The sequence below is a fragment of the Crocuta crocuta genome, unplaced genomic scaffold (genome assembly GCF_008692635.1).
Source record: "Crocuta crocuta isolate KB4526 unplaced genomic scaffold, BGI_CrCroc_1.0 scaffold20, whole genome shotgun sequence".
Classification (NCBI taxonomy): Eukaryota; Metazoa; Chordata; class Mammalia; order Carnivora; family Hyaenidae; genus Crocuta; species Crocuta crocuta.
In genome coordinates, this window is record NW_027527932.1 from 5,296,362 (window position 1) to 5,318,108 (window position 21,747).

General features: G+C 43.8%; 1 protein-coding gene across 3 annotated transcripts in view; it reads left to right on the top strand.

The window, feature by feature from the left end:
• Window positions 1-21,747, top strand: part of ASPH (aspartate beta-hydroxylase) — a 187,669-nt gene that overhangs the window by 71,182 nt on the left and 94,740 nt on the right. For all 3 annotated transcript variants that reach the window (XM_077751811.1, XM_077751809.1, XM_077751810.1), the window contains one exon: window positions 3,364-3,405. In XM_077751811.1, coding sequence (XP_077607937.1) covers window positions 3,364-3,405 — 42 coding nt within the window. The remainder of the gene's footprint in view (window positions 1-3,363; window positions 3,406-21,747) is intronic.

Sequence of the window (21,747 nt, forward strand, 5' to 3'; positions counted from 1 at the left end):
CCATCAGGACATTAACTTCATCCTAGTTGAGAAGCAGAAAGAGTCTGAGCAAGTGGAAGGGCAGAAAACAGTACAGCAAGTTCTCTTTCAATCTTCATTCTCTGGGCAGAAAAGGAGAACTAGAAAATTCCAGAAAGTGTTGTTTTCTCCTCCAGCATGCCCCGAAGAAACGTTAACAATAAAGACTTTGAACCCAGAATAAGCAGACCCACTTTTATTGACCTCATTTTCTCTGCTCTGTGCTTCGTGTGTGTTCGGGGTGGAGGTTTCCCAGCAGATGGGGATTATGCCTGCTTGTGGACAAGAATGTTCTGAAGTGAGCCATGGGCAACAGGTGGCAGGTGGAAGGAGTTGGGAGGAGGCCAGGGTGCAGGCGGGAGAGCAGGTTGGAGACGAGCCAGTAATAGTCGGGTGATGGCGGTCGGGCCTGACTCAGGAAGTCCTGGCAGGGGCCAGAAGAAGACGGGAAAGCTAGACCGGAAGACTGGGCGGGGTGGGGGCGGTCGGCGGGGAAGCAGAGCCCTAGGTCTGGGTCCTGGGGAGTCCCCGATGCCAGTGTAATAAGCTTGGGAGGACCAGACCTGGAGAGAGAGTAGCTTTGGGACGTGCCTCGGGTCCAACGAGAACTGGCCAGTAAGCAGATCAGCACGGTATCTGGGACATCATAGAGTTCAGGAGTTTAGAATCCACCACAGTGGTTTTGTTCAGTGGTTCATGATAATTTTTGAACAATCAAGATCCCATTCTTCTTAGTAAGAGTTTTCTTATCCTGAAAGGGAAAAAAAGAGTAAGTACCGTTAGAGATTGCGGAACATTTTCTTCGATATGAGTGCTTAAACGCTAAGTATGAGTTACAAGTGAACTTGTACTTTGGTGCTTTTCAGAATTGGGCTGGGTCGATGGAGTTGATGGGATCATCTGCATTCAGTGCTTAGAACAGTGCCTGGCACACAGGAAGCATCCAAGAAGTTGAGTTTCCTCTGTGCACAATGAGGTCCGCAGAAGGTGTCTCAGAGAAGCGCGTGTACAGAGAATAAAGTAAAGCAGAGTAACACTGTTACCTGCGCAGAGTATTGTGAGGGGAGCTGGGTCTCTTAGAAAACCCCTTCCCCTAAGCCCCACCTCAGCGCTGAGAATCAGAGAGGCGAACGTGCCTGCTCTCTGTGCATTTCCCCGCATCCAAATATGAGTCACAGATATTCGCATGTTGATGTGAGGGGCACGAGAGAGAGAGCTTTGGCCCAGAGCTGGGGGAGTTTGGGCTGGGCCTTTTTATAGGTCAAGCTCATTGCCCCATCGTAGATGCTGTGTTGGGGGAGCAAGAAAGATAGTGTCCCTTGTTCCTGAGAGCATGCCTGGCCAGGGCCCTCTCACGCCTGTTTGAAGTGTGATCACTTCAAACCACTCCTCCTACCTTATTAACCTCCTTGGGGCAGATGTATGGAGAGCCCTGAACTCTTCTTCGTGACCAGTACCCGCCTATTTTCTCTAGTCCGGTTAGAAGCTTGCATTTTGTGCTTGAGTTTTCAAATGACGCTAGCCGTGCGCCAGGTTGCTGAGGATGTGGAGGGTCACAACCTACCTTTGGAAGGACTTCTCGAGGACTGAAATTGTTGATGATTTCCCTCAATCCTGTATCCTTGATGCCTACAAAAGTGCATTCTGTTAAATGATACACTGCCTAACTTTTTGATAAAGAGGTTATCGTTAATAATTTCAGAAATTCTAGAACATTCAACAGGGATCTAGAGCGTGTTTTTGTTTTCATTTTTCAATTTCCTGTGTCCGTCCTGCAGCATCGGCCACAAGTGTGTGGCAGTCAACTTTATAAAACCCACTCTTTGCAGAAAGCGAGACCTGCATGTCGCTATCCCTTGTTTCTCTTCAGAGAAGATTATATGCTTTGGAGGGATGTAAACTGCTGACTTTGATAATGTCAGGCGTTCTACTTTCTCAGCCTCAGCTTCCTCCTTTGCATGGAGGAAGATAAGACCTCCCCATAGGGTGTGAGGAGACAGGAGACAGACGCCACGTGCTTAGACCGAGCCTGGCTCACTGTGGCTTTCAAATGTTGCTCTCTTCTTCTCAACTAGCATCGCAAAGACACTTGACCTATGGAAATTCCTTCCTTGTCTGGGAAGCCTGCCTTAGATTTACTTTTCACTTCTAAAAAATGACAAGTCTGATAACGTAGGGAGGAAACTGGGAAGCAAAAAGTCTAGTGTGTTCTGTGGTTGTATCCCTGATCTCACCCCAGAGCCTGGGCTATGATGGGGGAAGAACTGAGTCTGATTTTTTATCCGTCTACCAAATGCTGCCCTATCCCAACTCCAACATACATGCCAAAACGTGTTCCAAGAAATACCCAAAGCCAGCTAAGTACCTACTGGAACTATAAACAACTGGTCTACCGGAGCCCAAGCTATATTAAACAATAGGCTGGATATGAGATAATGCAGAAATGAGGTTATAAGTTCAGGGTCAGGGCAGGCACCATAGTTTTCCGTGTAGGGGCGATGTTTGACTGGTCAGGTTCTGGGTGGGTTGCCCTCAGCCCCATTTGTAGGGCAGACCCTGTGACCGTGGTTAACCTAGTGAGAGGCTGACACAGGTAAGCCATTGGCTTCTCGGCACCTGGGCTCAGTGCAGACGCCCTCAGTGGGCCACCTGTGTATATGTGAAGTCCTTAGGGAAGGGAGACTGGTGTCACCCCAGTGAGGGGGACATGCTGTATTTCTTTAAAGCACACAAGGCTATTATAAAGTACTCATGGTTTTAGGAGACAATGCAGTCATTGTCTCCTAAATGAGGGCTCCTCTCCAGTTTGCCTTTGCTCCCATGGAAGCACTTACAGTTGGTGGAGATGAGCCACAGCCACTGTCCTTATAGGTGTGGAATACCTAGTTAGCCAGGTGCCTCATCCCTGGTTATATCGTTCAGTGACTATTTTTTTTTAAGAAAGAGAAAATGAGCAGGGGAGGGGCAAAGAGGGGGAAGACAGGATCTGAAGCCTGCTTCACACTGTCAGCATGGCCTGACGTAGCGCTCGAACTCATGAACTGTGAGACTCCTGCCCTGAGCCAAAGTCGGAAGCTTAACTGAGTGAGACACTCAACACCCCACCGCCCGGTGACTTTTATAAGTAATTCAAATGAGTCTAATCTTAATGTTTTGTAACAAATTTGTGGAATTCCACAGATTCTTTTGTGGAAAGAATTTAGGGGTTTGGAAAATTAAATTCTATGCCCAGAAGTATTTTTCTTAAATTATATTTATTTGAATCCACTTAAATATGGTCCTATATTTTGAGATATTGAATGGTGACTTTCACAATACTCATTTTGTTTTGTCTTTACTTTTCAGAAACAAATAGAAAAGCAGATGATCCAGAACAAAAAGAAAAAGGTGAGATTATCAGATAAACAGCCCTTCAAATATACATAGGAAAAAATCATCATAGCATTCACGAATAGCCTGATGATTTTCTTTTATATTACCAACTAAAAGAAGTTGTCTCTGGGTTTCTTATTTCAATGATTTTATCCAACATTTATTAATATTTCCATAAACATTAAGAGCCAAGGCTCTAAAGAGAACTTGCCTGGCTTTTAATCCTGGTTTTGCCATTCAGTATATGTGTGTCTGAAAATCCCTTGCCTGGTATGCCTCAGTTTCCTCTTCTGTGATACGGGAATAAGATAGTACCAAGTTCAGGAAGGAGAGAGCTCCTGCTTCTACAATAGTAATTGGATGAAAATATGTGTAAAGGGCTCAAAGACAGGGAAAGCACTTAGGAAACATTAAATACGATTGTTTATGGTAGCATCAGTGCCAGGAATAGAGATCCAGAGATTACCAGAACATGTTCTCTTTTTTTGAGGAACTCTGAATTGTTGGAAAGGTAGGCAAACAAGGTTACATCCATGTAGAATGAATCATCTCTGCCTTCCCCGAGGTGATTCCAGTGGGATTCCAGAAGTTTAAACACCCAGTAGAATTTTAAGTCAGCTCTTCTTACAGTGAGGAACTAAGTTAAAAAATGGCATCGATGATCATAGAATGGTGCTTATGCTTTAGTTTTCATATTCCACTTGTCTTCATTCTTTCCAGTCCTTGACATTTTCAAGTATTTAATTCAAGCCCAGTCAATAAGAATCTCTAAATGGTAAATACAGCTACAGATTTTAGCCCTCATTAATCTTTTTTTAAATAAACTTATTTGTTTGTTTATTTTCATCACGATACATGTGCTCTTTAACCCCCAGCCCCTCACCCCAGCCCCTCTGGTCGCCTCCATTTTGGTCTTGTAGTGAAGAGTCTGTTTCTTGGTTTTTCTCTCTTTTTTTCTCCCGCTTGCTCATTTGTTTTAAGTTCCTCATGTGAGTGAAGTTTATGGTGTTTGTCTTTCTCTGACTGACTTATTTCACTTGGCATCACGCTCTCGAACCCCATCCATGTTGTTGCAAATGGCAAGATTTCATTCTTTTTTCATGGTTGAATGATATTCCATTGTAATGAAGATGTGTATACCCCATCTTCTTTATCCATTCACCGATCGATGGACACTTGGGCTGCTTCCATTGTTTGGTTTTTGTAAATAATACTGTGATAAATATAGGGGTACATGGATCCCTCTGAATTAGTTGTTTGTTTGTTTGTTTGTTTTTAGGGGGTAAAGAGCCAATAGTGCAATTATTGGATCATAGGGTAGTTCTGTTTGCTTTTAGTATCATTTGAATGATAAACTCTTTAATGATCGAGCAGTATAATTTCATAAATGCCTTTAACTTTTAGTGATGAAAGCAGTGTCTACACTTGAGAAGATATAGTAGATACTATATTTACACATAACAGGTTATAATGTACATGATATACACAGTCTTAGTGTATAAATAAAACTTGATGAGCATCTGGAATTGCTAGCCTCCAGCTGTAATTTGGTAGCCCTTCGGCTGGGAATTAGACATTTAGTCATGTATTTTTTTTTCCAGACTACTTGTATTTAATTTTTATCAAATTAATACAGATAGAGTTTTTAAAATACTGCTTTTCATGAAAAGAGTAGTCTTCTACTACCACATTGCTCCCTGTCTGTGAGTCCCATTCCTCACTTTCTTTTAGCTATTTCTTCCAGTACTTACCTGCACATGTCTAAATAATTTGCTAATTCTGCAGGTTTCTCCTCAGTATTAGAAACTGTTGGTTGGCTCTTATACATAGATGATTGGGATTCAGCTCAGTCCTTCGCAGGTTCTCCATGCTGCCTCAGCTTCCTAATCTTCAGTGGGTCATGACATACTCTGATCATGATAAGTAAGTGGCCCTCTTAGCCACGGTTTTGTTTTCTGCGATTTCACTTAACTGTGGTCAAATGTGGGCAGGAAACTGAGGATCCTCTTTCTGACGTATCGTCAGAAGGTCACCAGTAGTCTGACTCTACACCACTGCCTTGATCCTTCACCTCACTTCATCGCATCATGTCCGCGTTATCATAAGTAGGCTGAGTACAGGACGGCAAGGTATTTTGAGACAGAGACAGAGACCACATTCATGTAACTTTTCTTATACTATATTGCTCTACTTGTCCTATTTTGTTATTAATATTGTTAACCTCCTACTGTGCCTAGTTTGTAAATGAAACTTTATCATGGGTGTATCCGCATCAGAAAAAACTTGGTACATGTAGGGGTCGGTACTGTCTGCTTTCTGGCATCCACTAGGAATCTTGGAATGGGTCCCCGCAGACAAGGTGGGGGTGGCTGTACTGAGGAGAAAAACAAAATAAAGCAAGAGGGAGGAGGATAGCAGCAGTGTTTGGATCGATCCTCGATTCCAGAACCCTTCTTTCACTTGGTTTGCTGATATCACATCCTACTCTCTGCTGTTTGCTTTGTCTCAGCCGCTTCGGATGGTTGCTCATCTCCCTGGCCGTCCAGCACCCAGACGCCCCCGGACTCAGTCTTCCGAGTATTTCTCTATCTGCACGCTGTCCCTCTGTGGTCTTACCTAATCTCAACTCTGGTCCCCAGGCAGCCTGGGCGTCTTCCCTAGAAGGGCTGTTTTCTCAAGACTGGGGTGTCCTGCTAATACCCCCTTCCTGCCTGAGAGCCTCAGCGGGACATCTAATAAGCACTTCAAACTCACCAGATGTAAACCGAACTCCTGACCTTCCCTCCAAACCCGCTCCTCCTACGAGGCGTCCCTGTCATGCTTCCCTGTATTTCTGCCAGCAGACCCTGTGAGTCCGGCTTCCACTGCCACCCGCCACCGCCACCCACCGGTTCCTCGCTCCCAGCCCCCACCATTTCTTGCCCACATGCCTCCCCCTTGCCTCCTGACTGCTCTTCCTGTTTCCACTGTCTCCGTAATCTTTCTCAGTACAGTAGCCAGGGTGACCCTTTGAAAACCGAAGCTGTGTCATGTTGCCCAGAGTCTCCAGCATTTTCATACCTCCTTCAAACTAAAACGAAGTGGGGGCGCCTGGGGGGCTCCGTCGGTTAAGCGTCCGACTCTGGCTCAGGTCATGATCTCACAGTTCGTGAGTTCGAGCCCCGTGTCGGGCTCTGTGCTGGCAGCTCGGAGCCTGGAGCCTGTTTCAGATTCTGTGTCTCCCGGTCTCTCTGTCTCTCCCCTTCTCCTGTTCTGTCTCTGTCTCTCAAAAATAAATAATAAAGTTAAAAATAAATTAAAAAGTAAAACGAAGTCTTCGGCAGTGGTCTACAGGCCCTCCTAAAATCCATTCTCCCTTCTCCTTCCACTGGTTTCCTCCCCAACACCACATCCGACAACACTCTCTCCTTTGTTCATTCTACTCTAGCTACCTGGGCTTCCCTGCCGAGCACGTATGGACTCAGGGCCTTTGCACTGACGATTCCCTCCAGGCTGACTCTTCTCCCCAAGAACCCACGTGGCTTGCCACGGCGTTTACTCGGCTCTCGCCTTCTCAGTGAACCTCCCTAACCTCATTTCAGGCTACACCCCCCTTCACTTTCCCTACCCTGCTTCCTTGCTTTGTTTTCTCCATACCACTTACCACCATCTGATTATATTTGATAGTTTAATTCTTTGGTCTTTATTGTCCGAACCTCCACCTAGAATTAAATTTCCATGAAGAGACGTTTTTGTCTCTCTTGCTCACCACTGCATTTCTTGTGCGCAGCACATGGTAGTCAGTATTTGTTGAATGGATTTCTGCTATGTTTTAATTACTAAGGATTAATATGAGCAGACATTATAGGCTCTTTAAAACCCAAGCTCTGAAGTAAGAAGCAACACACAGATAGAACTCCTAGAATGGAAATTTGTGGGGACCCAGACTTGAATCAGGGACCCTGGGGTAAGGAGACTGCTGTTGTCACATTGTCATCCCTAAGGTGGCTGAAACGATGACATGTTCCCCCGTGACCTCGTATGTCTGAGCCCGGTGGGTGTGTCAGCATACCCATGCTGTTTGGAGCGCAGAACTGGCGAGTGTTAACGCATTCAGTACACTCATAGTTTCTTCTTCCAGAAATGAGGATCGTGATTCTTACGCCTCACAGGAGGATGAAATGAAACTAATATTTGTAAAGAATGAATGCAGTCTGCTACCACCACTGCCATCCAAATATCCGGACTTCGGTTGCTTTTGGTTAGCAATTAAATGGGTGGATTTGGGGTGGCTCATAAAGCTGCACCAGTTTTTCAATTTCGTGAAAGCAGTGCTTTTCAGAGACCCATCTGTACTGTCATAATCGGTTACAAAAGCAAAAGTATGTTCAGCCCCCAAAGTAATACACATATAATGAAGAATAAAGGGTGGGGTTTTGTTTTTTAGATTGAATAAATTTAGCTGTGGAGGACAGAGGCTGCTCTTTACGACCAAGTTAGCCGGGGTCTCACTCTGTGACCCCAGATTCCAACCCCTAGTGTGACAGAGAAGGAGATAAAACAGATCCCCTTTGCCCTTTGTTCTGGCTTTCCTGCCCTGTATTGACTAAGGAAAGAAACACTTTTAAGGAAAATCCTGGTTTTCTTAAAAGCCCCGTTTTTACCCTCCTCCTATGTCTTCAGCATTTAAGTTAGATTCAGACCTTCCCTACAAATCACCACATTCCCATTACAATTAAATATAGTGACATAGAGTTTTTAAAAACCTCCACTTGCGGGGGCTTGAACAATGTAACAGTTTATTTCTTATCCACATAAATAACTGAGGGCCTGCTGAGTGGCTCCTGAGGGACCTGTCTCGTCTCTTGCCATTCTGCCATCCTTAGTCCATGACCTCATGTTCCAGAAGGGCCATTCAGGCACCGGCCCTTATCACCGCATCCAGATAGCAGGAAGGAAGTGGGGGGAAGGAATAAACTTCTTGTGAGAACTACATTTAACTGACAGAATGTTGGTGAAGCTCAACTTCAGGGTTCTGTTTCTACAGAAGAAAGGAACGTCAAATATTGAGAGGAATTATACAGCTTACAGTATTTTATTGAGTGTGAAATGCTGGAATAGTCTTAGAGTTAAAAAATATAATGATCAGTATTACCCCAGATTATTGAAAATCCATTAATATTCATTGTCCACATTGGGAATTCCATCTTTTTTTTTTTTTAATTCAGATTCATATGGTGCTGTTAACTATAGAGAAGAGAGAAGGGGAAATAATCCATTTGTGGAACATGAACATGTAGTAAAAAAATGGAACATGTTGTAATAGTCAGATTTTAGTTTCAAAATAATAGAACTGGAGGGGTTTTTTAATGGCTATTATGAATTTATCTCAAGATGAATTGTTAGGTTGCCTGATTTTCTACTTGTGTTCTCTCTCCTCAAGTGCATTGATGAGGAACTGCTGGTAAGAGTGGAAGATTTTGCTTTTACTTGGAATGAATAATTCTAGAGCGATTTCTCAGTCAGTTGAGTGTCTGACTTCAGCTCAGGTCCTGATCTTGTGGTTTGAGAGTTTGAGCCCCACCTCGGGCTCTGCATGGACGGTGTGGAGCCTGCTTGGGATTTTCTCTCCCTCTCTCCCTCTCTCTCTCTGTCCCTCCCCAACATGTGCTCTCTCTTTCTCTCTCAAAATAAATAAAAATAAAACTAAAAAAAAAAAAAAAAAGAATTAATAATGTTGTGTTCCCTTCCTTTTAGAGAGTCATATTTAGTTTATTTTGATGGAGTCATGGGTTTGAAATAGGGCTTGTCCCAAAATGGGCCCCATTTGGAGGTGCCAGATTCTTAAATTGAATCCGACTGCTTGTGTCTGTTTTAGATAAAGTTGCTGTATCAGTTTCTCCCCACTGGATGTCATCTTTTCCCACGTATTCTGTATTCCACAGCCACAAAATGCACGAACTACGAAGTAATGCAGGGCTAAAATGGCTTACTAGATGTCAGACTCAAGCACTAACATGTATTCATCCATTTATTCAGTACATGTCATGTACCTACTATGTGCCAGGCCCCGTTTTAGGCACTGGGGCTCACACAGTAAAAACAAAGGCCCAGTTCTCATGGTACTTATCATTTAGTGTATGTGCGTTGAGGGGAAAGGTTAGATCTTTAATTTTTTAAATTAGAATATAATGCCGATAAGTATGAAAAGGAATAGAAAATGGGAAAAACTACAGAGAATGACAGTGGGCAGGGGCATTGCTCTGTGGAGAGGCCTCTGGGCCAGTGACGTTTGAAGATGTGAGGGAATGAGCTGTGGACGCATCTGGGAGAAGGAAGTCCGGGATGGAATAGCACATCCAGAGTCCCCGAGGGGGTGTGCCGAGCAGGCTTGAGCATCACTGAGGAGGCAGGGGTGGCACCTGGGGAATGGGGGAGGGGGAGGCAGGGGAGGAGGGAGTGAGATCAGAGGACTCGTAGGGTCCAAATCCCACAGGGCTATGAAGGCCACCAGCCATAAGGATTTCATATATTATCTCGAGCGAGATGGGAAGCACTGGGAGATTTTGAACAGAAGGCGGGTATCATGTGCCTCTCTCTGTTGCAAGAGGCACATTCTAGCTCTGGGGATGCAAGATCGGAAGCAGGGAGGCCACTTAGGTGACTCCTACTAGAGTAGTAATGGTTGGGATTAGGAGATGGGGTAGTGGAGGTGACTGGTGTTTAGATTCTCCATAATTTGAAGATAATGTCACTAGAATTTACTAATGGATAGGATATGGAACAGACGAATGAAAAATGACTTGAAGCTCCTTGAGAAAGATGTGCTTTAACAATTCATTGAACAAAAAAATACGCAACAGGTGGCTGACTTAACATATATCAAGTATTAGTTATTAGTTGAGGATTTGTGAGTCTTTATTTTTTTTAAATGTTTTATTTATTTTTGAGGGGGAGAGAGAGAGAGAGAGAGAGAGGCAGCATGTGCAGGGGAGGGTCAGAGAGAGGGAGACACAGAATCCAAAGACAGGCTCCAGGCTCTGAGCTGTCAACACAGAGCCCGACACGAGCTCAAACCCATGAACCGCAAGATCATGACCTGAGCTGAAGTTGGACGCTCCACCGACTGAGCCATCCAGGCGCCCCGAGGATTTGTGAGTCTTTAAAGGAATTTGAAAAAAGCTAACAAAATACCCATTCCTGCAAAAAGGAAATGTGTTCTTGGTGTGTGTGTGTGTGTGAAAATTGCGTTTGAATCAAGGACTTTTCCTGAGATTTTTCTTTTAGACTAATATTTAATATCTCACTACAATTGAGGATGTGCTTACACAATAGATTTTGACTGTCTTTTAGACATTTAAAGCTGTCTTTGTTCCTGCCTGCGTTCTTTTAAAAAGTAATAATCAGTGCCCTAACTAAACACCAGATGGCACTAGAAAACAAGTCACTTTTACACTAACAGAAATCACATTTTACAACTTAAAGAAAAGGCTGAAAAGGTTATAACATAGCTAGTAGGTATGCTTGGTGCAACTGGTACCTTATAGAAATACTTCTGGGTTTTCTGTGATCGTAAGGAAAACACGGAACCGACATGAGCAGCAGTAATCAGCCCTCATTAGGAAGTTTTCTCGTTATTAAAAAATACATGTCAATGAAGTTTTTTCCTGGGATTCTTACAACCGAACGTAACATATTTGAGCAAGGTTGTTCAGCATTGCCTTGAGGATGAAGACTAAACTTACTGGTACAGCACCTAAGATGCTCAGGATCTGGGTCCTGTTTGAGGCTTTTCTCTATTCAAAATGCTTTCTCCTACCTCTTCTCTTCAGCTTCACCCGACAAACCCCTGCTCCTTAGAAATGGGCTCAAAGGTTTTCTCTGCTAGGAATCCCCCCACCCCCCNGTGCTTTTTCCTCTCTACTCCTAAGGCACCTTGTGCTTGTAGATTTTTAGCGTGTATTTTGAGTTTTTCCCTTAATTTTTAGACAGAAGGCATCTCAAAGGTAGGGACCATGACACCCTCCCCCACCTTGTATTAGTCAAGGTTCTCTAGAGAAATAGGACCAATATAATAGGCTGTGTGTGTGTGTGTGTGTGTGTGTGTGCACACGCACCCACATGCATTTGTTTAAAGAGAGATAAACACAGGGACACAGAGATTTATTTTAAGGAATGGACTCACATGATTGTAGAGGCTAGCCAATCCAAAATCTGCAGTGTAGGCAGGCAAACTGGAAACCCAAGGAAGAGTTGATATTCTACCTTGATGCCAAAGGCAGTCTGGAGGCAGAGTTTCCTCCTCCTTGGTGGGGGTGAGGGGTGGGGGTGTGTGTGAGTGTCAGTCATTTTCTTTAGGCCCTCAACTGATTGGATGAGTCCCACTTACATTATGGTAGATAATCCACCTTACTCCCAGACTACTGATTTAAATATTAATGCGCTGTGGGGCGCCTGGGTGGCTTAGTCGGTTAAGCGTCCGACTTTCGCTTGGGTCATGATCTCGCGGTTCGTGGGTTCGAGCCCCGCACCGGGCTCTATGCTGACTGCCAGCTCGGAGCCTGGAGCCTGTTTCCGTCTGTGACTCCCTCTCTCTCTGACCCTCCCCTGTTCATGCTGTCTCTCTCTCTCTCTCTCTCTCCTAGAAATAAATAAAAACATATATTAAAAAAATAAATGAATAAAAAATAAATATTAACGCCCTGTAAGAACTATCTTCCCAGCAATATGCAGACATGTTTGACCAGGTTGACACATAAAATTAAACCATCACATCCCTTTGATAGCACTGGACCCTAATATCGTAGGAGTTGAATAAATAGTTATGGTATGAAAAATGTGGTTTAATCCCTTTCCCTTTAATTTACCTCTTCATCTGATAGTGATATTATGAGATGCAAATAGCCCAAGTGACGGGCAGGAAGCATTTATAAACAGAAGTATCAATGTATGAATGAACCTTAACTATCCAAAATGTACTATATTTCATGTTATTTTCACATGGGTTCTCATTTAATTCTTACCAAAAATTCTTACTACGATTTAAGTGTTTTTCATCCATATTCATGCATATTTTCTCAGTCTTTTTTTCTTTTCCACTCCACTACGTGTAGTACCCTGGTTACTTGTTGGACTGTATGATCATGTCTAGATTTCTGAAACTTTGTTTTGTTACTTTCTCCCCTTGGATTGCATAGTTTCTATTGTTCTGTCTTCAAGGTCAGTTAATCTCTCCTTTGCTATTTCATATCTGCTGTTGAGCCCATGTAGTAAAATTTTCATTCAAGCTACTTTTCTTTTCAATTCTGTGTTTCCAACTGCTTTTTTTTATAGTTTCCATTTCACTGTTGAGATTCCGTATCTGTTCATTCATTAATATTATGTTTTTCTTTAAATGTTTATACTTATTAATAGTCAGCAATCTGAAATGTTTTTCCACTAAACTCCGTATGTAGACACACTTGGAGGTAGTTGCTACTGACTGCCGTTTTCCCCTGAATGTGGAGCAAGAGAGTCCTGTTTCTTTGCATGTTTAGTAATTTGGGGGCAAAAGCTGGATTGTGTATATAATATGTTATAGCAACTCTTGAACTTTTTTTACCCCTGATGATTGCTGCTACCTGGTAGAGAGTTCACTTGCCTGGACTCAAGCTGAAAAATCCGTCTCCCCTGCAGAATGATGTGACTGCTTTCCCTGTTCAGTTGTTGTTGTCGTCATTTGGCCCCCAGCTGCTACTTTTTAAGTTCAGCTCTCTGGAGAGGGGGGCTGGGGTACTCTGGGCCTGTGTAGTTTAGTTATGGACAGAACTCATACTCAGATTTAGGGGCTTCTTTCTGATATTCACCATCTAAATTTCCAGTTGCTTTGCTAGCCTGAAGTCCTGCTGTCTGCTACTTCAAGCCTTAGGACTTCTCATTTCTGCTACCCAAACTGAGTGTGTATTGAGAAATGCAGTCAGGCAAAACACAACAAACTTGCATGTTTCACCAGAGTAGTTTTGTCGTTCAAAGGTAGATTTCTGTAGTAGTTAACATCTAGGAAGACCCCCACTGATTCTTGCCTCCTATTATCTGTGCTTCTGTGTGGCCCTCTTTCCATTGAATAGGGCGGACCTATGCAACTAATAGGGCAATGCAGAACTGACCGAGGGTGAATCCCCAGGCTAGGTCTTTGTACATTCTAGCTCACTCTCCTATGGATCAGTTGAGAGCTCTGGAGGAAACTAGCTGCCTTGTCATGAGAATACATAAGCAGCACTTTGGACAGGCCTAGGTAGCAAAGAACTTGTGTAAGATACTAAATGTGTATGGTTGCTGTAAGCTGCTAGGTTTGGGGGTAATTTGCTTTGCAGCCACATACAGCTAGTCCAGCCTTATTGGGTTTCTGCCTGATATTTCACCAGGTTCCCAGGGGCTGCCCATGGAGATGGAAAGTTATCAGTCAGCCAGGGATCTGTGCAGAGTTTATTCTTGAATTTTGGATCTCAGCGGTTCTGTGGCTCTCTTGCATCTAAAATTTCCCTTTTAAATTTTCATTAACTCTGCTCTCTGCATGCTCTCCTCTTCCCCCCTCAGTGGGGAAGGATACTGTCCCACTGCCTGGCTTGGGGTGGTTGGGGAGCAAGCACCCCCACACCCCAAAACAATCACCAATTCACCGTTCTTATCCAACGTAGAAACTGTCAAGAATACATTCTTCTGTTTATAAGTTTCTACCTATCTTTTGTCATTTTCCAGTGCCTTCAAATAGTTGTTAATGTTTACTGTTTCAGTGACATTTCATTGATGTAATTGGCTCACTGATTTAATGAAATATGAAATTAACATTCTCTGAATACTAGAGAAGCCCAACATCTGAAATGCATAAGCCATTCTGTGAACTGCCTATTTATGTATTTTTTTCTCTTTGGTTTTTAGTATTTTATTAATATTGGTATTAAACCCTTGTTGGCTTTTATATTGCAAAAATATTTTCCCAGCTAGTGCTTTATCTATTAGCTTCGTGTACAGTGTTTTACAGATAATCATTGAAATAAGTAAGGGTGTGAATGGGTGCATGAGTTACAGTACTTTGAATGTTCCAATAATATCTCCTTGCTTTCATATCTTTTTCTATTGTAATAATATATGTACCAAACATTGGACAGCCTTGATTCAGATGGCTTTGGCTTGGAAGCATTGTTCTTCCCTCAAATTCCTTCGTCTTATTGAGATAAGAAGGGTCGCACCTGTCTGTGAAGACAGCTGTCATCAGGCTCCAGTGGCTTTGGTCTCTGAGAGTCCTTCATGTGGGCTCGACCAAGTCATTGCTACCTTGAACTTAATTATTGCATGGTCTCTATAAGTAGGTCTTCTGTCTTTTCAGTTTATTTACTTATTTATTTATTTCGAGAGGGAGAGAAAGAGTGCAAGTTGGGTTGGGGAAGGGGTGGACAGAGAATCCCAAGCAGGCTCCGCGCCAGCAGCACAGAGCCTTCGGTGGACCTCAAAGTCACAAACCATGAGATCATGACCCGAGCCATGATCGAGAGTTGGACGCTTAACTGGCTGAGCCACCCAGGTGGCCCAGGTCTCCTGTCTTATAGCTGCCTTTTGGAGGTGCTTTGGTTCCTTGTCTTCAGCAGACCCTAACACACTATTTGCTCCTCTTTATTAGTGCCAACAGCCCACCTAGGTGTAGCGCTGGCTGGTGGTTCCATTCAGATGGCACCATGACACCTTAGCAGTCTTCCCGTGTCATCAGAGAGCAATGTAGCAATAGCACACTTAAACCAACTCCAGGAAACGCTCTGGGAAAAGGCTCCCTCCCACTCTTGCAGCTGTGAAAAGGGGTTGTGAGGGAACCTGCTGTTAAAGATTTATTATAATCATTACATTCCACAGCTACTGTAGTTTTAGTGGTTCCTAAAATACACCAGCAGTTATTGTCTGATTACTTCCACAGATAAGTTAATTATAGGAGATTTCTGACTCTTCTACAAGTCTGATTTAGAGAGAAGTTTAATTACAGCAATTTTAGTGATTTAAATGAGCTCAGCATATATTACCAGTCTCAGCAAGCGCTGTAAGAGGTTTTAGTTGTGTTGAAATACACATTTGGTTTGTTTTTATTTTTCACTTCATGATCTTAGCCAAACTGTGGTACCGGGGATAATTCAGGGTACCTGTTTGCACTGGAGTGAATCTTCAGTCAGACGCACTGCAGGACAATAATAGCAAGTTCTTCGTTATCATTAAAATCCCATTCTAATGCTTCCCGTCGAGCACTCAACCGCTCACAAAGCTGATTTCTGCCATGGTTGTGACAACATAAGCAGGGAGCACAGTAGGTTTATCAAGGAAAAAAACTCGGATATTGGTGTGTTTGAAAATTCTCATCCGGGTCTAAATTTTCTTTTGATTGATGGGAAATACGACCCTTTGTTCAGATCAGAGTAATCCCCTTTACGGTGTATTAACACATGGTCTATTTCTCTCCCGAAGCAAATTAAAGATGAACGTAATAGCCACATATGCCCAGGCTAGCTTAAAACTCAGCTTTCCAGAACTGTCAGAAAAAGACAGTCCTGTCATAAAAAGCGCTGTCAGTGGTCAGATACATTCGTTAACTTAAACAAGGCTTCACATTGGAGAGCGCGCTAGTTTGGGAAATGCATTACGGAAAATTACCTGCTCCTGATTACAGAGCTCTGTTCCACAGCAGTTTTTCTTCTTCCGAGGTGAGGGCAGACCGCACCGGCGTTTACAGCAGCGCTTCTTGCCGTGTGCTGATACGCTTGTCACTTCACAATCGAGTGTGCGTTGACAATACAGAGTGTTAATAATAGAATAAATCAGATCCTCTCTGCTTCAGTTCAGGTGAGTTTATCACATTCTGCCCAGGAAGCCAGGCTCCTTACTTACTTATTTCTAGCCCCTTAGGACGGCAGCCATGGTTTTCTCCTTTGCTAGAATGCTCCTTCTTCCCACTCCTCACCTACTTCGGTCCTCAGGTCCTTTGCTGTTGCTGAGCGTGATCAGCAGGCGGCTTAGAGCAGGAAGGCCAGTGGCTGGAGCCTGAGGTCTGACAGACAGACACAGGGGTGGGACAGCAAATCGGGTGCAAGCAGCACGTGGCGTCCTGGAGGCCAGGCAGCAGGCGACGGGCGAATGTATCTCGGAAGCAGGTCGAAGCCATTACCACGGGTTCAGGAACCCGCAACAAGTCCTGGGAGCAGGAGGGCATTTGCTGACAAGAGTACTTTCACGTAGAGGGAAGCACTGGCTCCCTCCAGAGCCGCTGGCACACGGCCAGGGCCGCATCGCCAGCCGCGCCCCGCGCAGGTGCCGGTCCAGGCGACAGCAGCACCGGACGATGGGCTGAACCTGTACTATGGAAAGGACCGTTGTCAGCTTTCTAAACAGCCGTCTTAACGATGCGGATACGAGTCACAAACGGAGGGCAAACCTACCTGCACGTGAATCTGAAAAACGGACCACTTCCTCATCATGGTGTTGATTGGTAGGATGCTGAGCTGGGCTGGGGAGGCTTCGGTGTCTGAATCTGTGGGCCCTTTGGGGCCCAGGTCTGTGTCGTCTGCAGACCCTGTCACCTCACACAGGTCCTTTCCTTTGCTAAACCTCACAGACTGGAGCCAGGATGGCAAGAGAGTAATGTTGGTGAATTCTTACCTGCCGTCCACACATGCGCAAACCTCACGTATCTTGGAACCTGGTTGTTATCCGTGATCTGGTGTCTCCTGCTGTCTGTCCCCACTCGCCTGCAGCAGCCGGGGACAGAAAACGTCCTCTCGGGGTTTATGCTGCTTAACTGTTAGAGCCAATTAACTTACCCTCCTCAGGGGTGGGTTCAAAAGTAGCCGGGAGCCTAGGACATACCATGCATCGCAGATACATTCCTAAATGGGATGAAGATGCTTTGAGAAAAATAGAAGCCTGAAAATAAAAAGCGAGTTCATTTGACCGGATTGGTTCCCTTTTTGCCCTCTCCCAGGGGGGCCTGGCTGTGCCTGGCACACGGAAGTTGCTCACCATGTCATGGGTCATTGCTGTAGACCCATTCATTCTTGGGTTGCCAGGAGAACTTTTTAAAAACTCCTGTCATTAAAGTAATAAGAAAACGTCACTGATGTGGTTAAAGCATCTGTTGCTTACGTCTTCCAAATTATTGACTACTGCGGGTAATAATCACTTACAGCAAATATGCAACAGCCTATATTGCAAATTCTAAACCCATTTCAAGTACATTTGTTCACTTGGCTATGGTAGAATCAGAAAACATGGTGATTTTTGCCTTCGTGCTAATTTTTGAGAAGTCTGCATGTGTGGGTGGAGGGTAAGAGGAGGAATTATATGTGTTTCTAACACCGATTCATATACAGGGGCTTCATTTGCCCTGGGTGAGGTGTAACCTTTTTGGCCAGATCCTAGAGCTTGAGTCCCCCCCACCCCCGAGCACTGACCCTTCGTAAAGAATGCACGTGGGGGACACCTGGGGGCTCAGTCGGTTGAGCGTCCGACTTCAGTTCAGGTCATGATCTTACGGTCCATGAGTTCAAGCCCTGTGTCCGGCTCCACGCTGACGGCTCAGGGCCTGGAGCTGCTTTGGAATCTGTGTCTCCTTCTATCTCTGTTCCTCCCCCGCTCACACTCTGTCCCTCTCTCTCTGTCTCTCCCTCTCAAATATAAACAGCAAAAAAACATTTTTTAAAAATGCACGTGTGAAGCGAGTAAAGGGACAACATCTTCTAGCTAAGAGGGTGCCTTATTAATTTAACAAATGTTTCCACTTCCTTTGTTTGCCGTGTTCTGTGGGGTGCCCTGAAAACCAAGCAAATAAACAACTAGAATAGAAGGAGGCAGAGGTTATGGGCAAAATGCTGAGGGAGCCCGGAGAATAGAATAACTCCCTGCCATGGGGCGAGGGGCAGGGCGATGGAGTCTTCATGGAGGGAAGATATTTGAGCTGGTCCTCTAGTAGCAAACCAGGCTTGTAGCCATAGAATTCTCTTTGTGTAGACCTGTGAATTCAGATACATAATTATTTTTGAATGAAAGACCTGAGGTGGAAAACAGCTCATAGGTGTCTCTGCGTATAGCCCACTCCTCTTTCCTCAGGAGCAGTACTGCTAAGATATGGGGGTGCTCTCTGTAAAATAGTTTAAATTTGTTAAGAGTCTTGTCTGGAAACTCTTAACACTATTACTTTGGGGGAAATTGTCATAATTTGTTTCTTCTAACATCCATTGGTTTTTACACTTTCTGTCCTTTAATTTGTCAATACCATTAATGCTACCTTCCCTATTCCTTTCTTGGTCCATGTGAAGATTTACTAGAACCTACTTATAGGAATATGTATGTATATATATTCATCTGGAGCCTTCAGGGCTCCAGCTACCATGATTATAATACCCGTTCTGTTTAGGTTATATGAAACACTCAAAACTAAATTTGACATAACCATGGATGAAATCTACTTATACAGCATGATGCCTTTAATTGATATGCTTTACATAAAAGGCAAGGTTTGATAAAGGTGTGTTTCAGGTTCTAACCTTGATTTTTATGCGTCACTGAAATTTGGCTCCTCTCCCCCAAGGACCACTGACTTCTTTGTGCCTTTATACCACCATATTAGTGATGTCATTAGTAATGTCATTCAGCTAGTTGTAGGGTGGAAGTCGCATTAATTACAAATTATAGCTTCAACATAAAACCGATGAACTTGGGTGAGCTCTTTATCCCTGTGCCTTGTCACTTTGATTCATACTGCATCTTGCTTTTTAACTGCTGCCGTGAACCTGGTGTGCATTTCTCCGCAGTCTATTTTTCCATGGCACTTGCAGACAGTCACAGGCAGAGCCATATAGGACCCAGCAGGGCATCTGCTGTGCCATTAACCGCATAACTCTGTGTGTGGCGAGGAAGGAGCCCAGAGGCAGACTGTCTTTTACCCCCTGAGAAATATGAGAATAGCTCAACCATGCGCTTACTGGAGTCTGTCCCTGTGATTATAGAACATGAGTGAAGAGATTCGTTAGTAAGAAAGAAAAAAATGAGGAATGTTTTTAAATTGGCTTTTAGTTTAAGTGTCAGACATACTTAGCACACGGGCACTGAAGTAATGGAAATTCTCACACGGTTTCCCCTGCCCCCTCTTGGCCAGTCTCATGTCAGACTGAATTTTTGGTTTAATCTGTTTTGTTTTGAGATTAAACTATGTGGCTGAACGTGGTGTTGGGAGACTGAGGCCCATAACAGCATTAGAGGAAACTTGGAAACATGAGTGGTGTTCAGCCTGCATCAGCCTTGAAAGCGGCCATCAGTTCTTTCTTTCTATCCATGAACATTGTCCTCATAGGCACTGAAATTCCCCTTACTGGTTACAGTCCCTTGATCAAAACTAGAAAATTCTTGGGGCACCTGGGTGGCTCAGTTGGGTTAGCATCTGACTTCAGCCCAGGTCATGGTCTCCCCCATTCCCCTTTAGTGAGTTTGAGCCCCATGTCAGGCTCCCTGCTAACAAGTGCATAGCCCGCTTGGGATCCTCTGTCTCTCTCTCTCTCTCTGCCCCTCCCCTGCTCGCAGTCTCTCTCAAAAATAAATAACCATTTTAAAAAGTATATTACAAAAAAAAAAAGTATTGGAGTATGGTGCAAGAGTCCTTCACCAGGAGGAGGTGTGCTGTCAGCCCTACGAGTTCCTTTCTGCTGTTTGACTGACTAAGCTGTCCCCGTGTAAGGTATGGAGCTGATTCTGCCTGCCCTCCGTCAGTTTTTGCAGGATTCTCCTGTCCTTGGATGACCGTTTCGCTTTGCTGGATGCGTCCTGCTCTATGGTTATGAGCAACTGTTACCATTACTTCCCCTCCTTTCATTATTTCAAGTGTAAGCCATCCCCAAATCCAGAGTCTGTTTCATACTGTTTATTTGCATATGTTTTGTTTCAAAGAGGCTCTTGATGAATTTGAAACGTAATCCTCACAACATCCCAACATATGTAATGTCTTTAGGGTAAGAGAATACTGATTCTTCAGGGATGTTTTGGAAAGTGTTTAGATGTAGAAAACACACATCCATGCTGGATAAGGTGTGAGGGTATTGGAGGGCTATTTGAGCAGTGCTAGTCAGGGCATCTCATTAAAGAGGAACTTAGGCTTTCCTTCTACCTTGGGTGTTAAAGCTTTATTAACACCAGGTTTGAAAACAGCTAACCCAAAAAAAAGCGCTAAATGCTTATGGGATTGATTATAAAACTCCATAGTGCCATTTATTTCCATGGATGCTTTAAATTGCTGGGGTAAAATAATGTATTCAGCAAGGAAGCAACTTCTTGCTTCCTCCCGTGAGTCTGCGTGATTGTGCTATTGGTTTCTCATTCTTTAATTAAACTTGTCCAAAGATAGGATCAGCTAAAGTGTTTACTGTATAAATAGTTTTCGTTCCCAGTGTGCAAGTTTAAAACCCTGATGAAAAGAGTTTGCCATCTGTTAAAAACCAAAACATGTGGCGTGCTGTGGCATAAAAATAAACTGCACATTATTCATAAAAAGAATCACAACACATATAGTATCATCTGGGCTGACAGTAATGTGTGCCGTTTTAGAATGTCCCCACCTTCTCTCTACGTGACAGCATGATCAGTAGTGTGTTGGGTTGAAAACAAAATGAAAAGCTTTAAAAAAAATTAACATGTAACATATTTTTATTCATGTGAAAATAGGTTTATCTCAATGTAACTTTGATAAGATGGTAACTTTATTCTTTGATAATTTCGTATCAATTATTTCTCAGAATTTTATGTTCAGGTCTTTTTTTTTTTTTTCCACTTAAAATGTACCCATTTCATTTAGTCAGGGGTTTCCGTCTCGCTGCATCGGCAGCCCCTCGGCTTCTCCTCTTGCTCCCGAAGTCGCTCCTGTTTCTGCTCTTTGTCTATGTACCCGTACGCACGACGAGAGAAACTTCCTAAAACACACGTTATCTGCTGTCACTCATTAAAACCATCAGTAATGTCCCACCGCCTGTGGAACAGAGTCTAAACCCCTCAGAATGGCGTGCAAGGAATTGCGTCATCTGGCTCCCAGCCCCTTCGTCTTGATCGTCACCATTCCTCATCCACAACCTACTGCAATTCTACGTGACTTCAGTCCGGAACTTGCCTCTTCCACATTCCCATCGTCCTATTTTTCTCTCTCTTTGGAAGGTTGTCTTTTCATTTTCTTAATAGTAGCTATTGAAGATATTTGAAATTTTCATCAAGTCCAGTTTATGAAATTCCCCTTCTCTGGATGGTGCTTCAATTTTCTGTTGTTTGTTACTTCTGCTTCAGAGATCTTTGCCTAACCCAAGATCACCAATGCTTCTTCCCTAGAAGCAT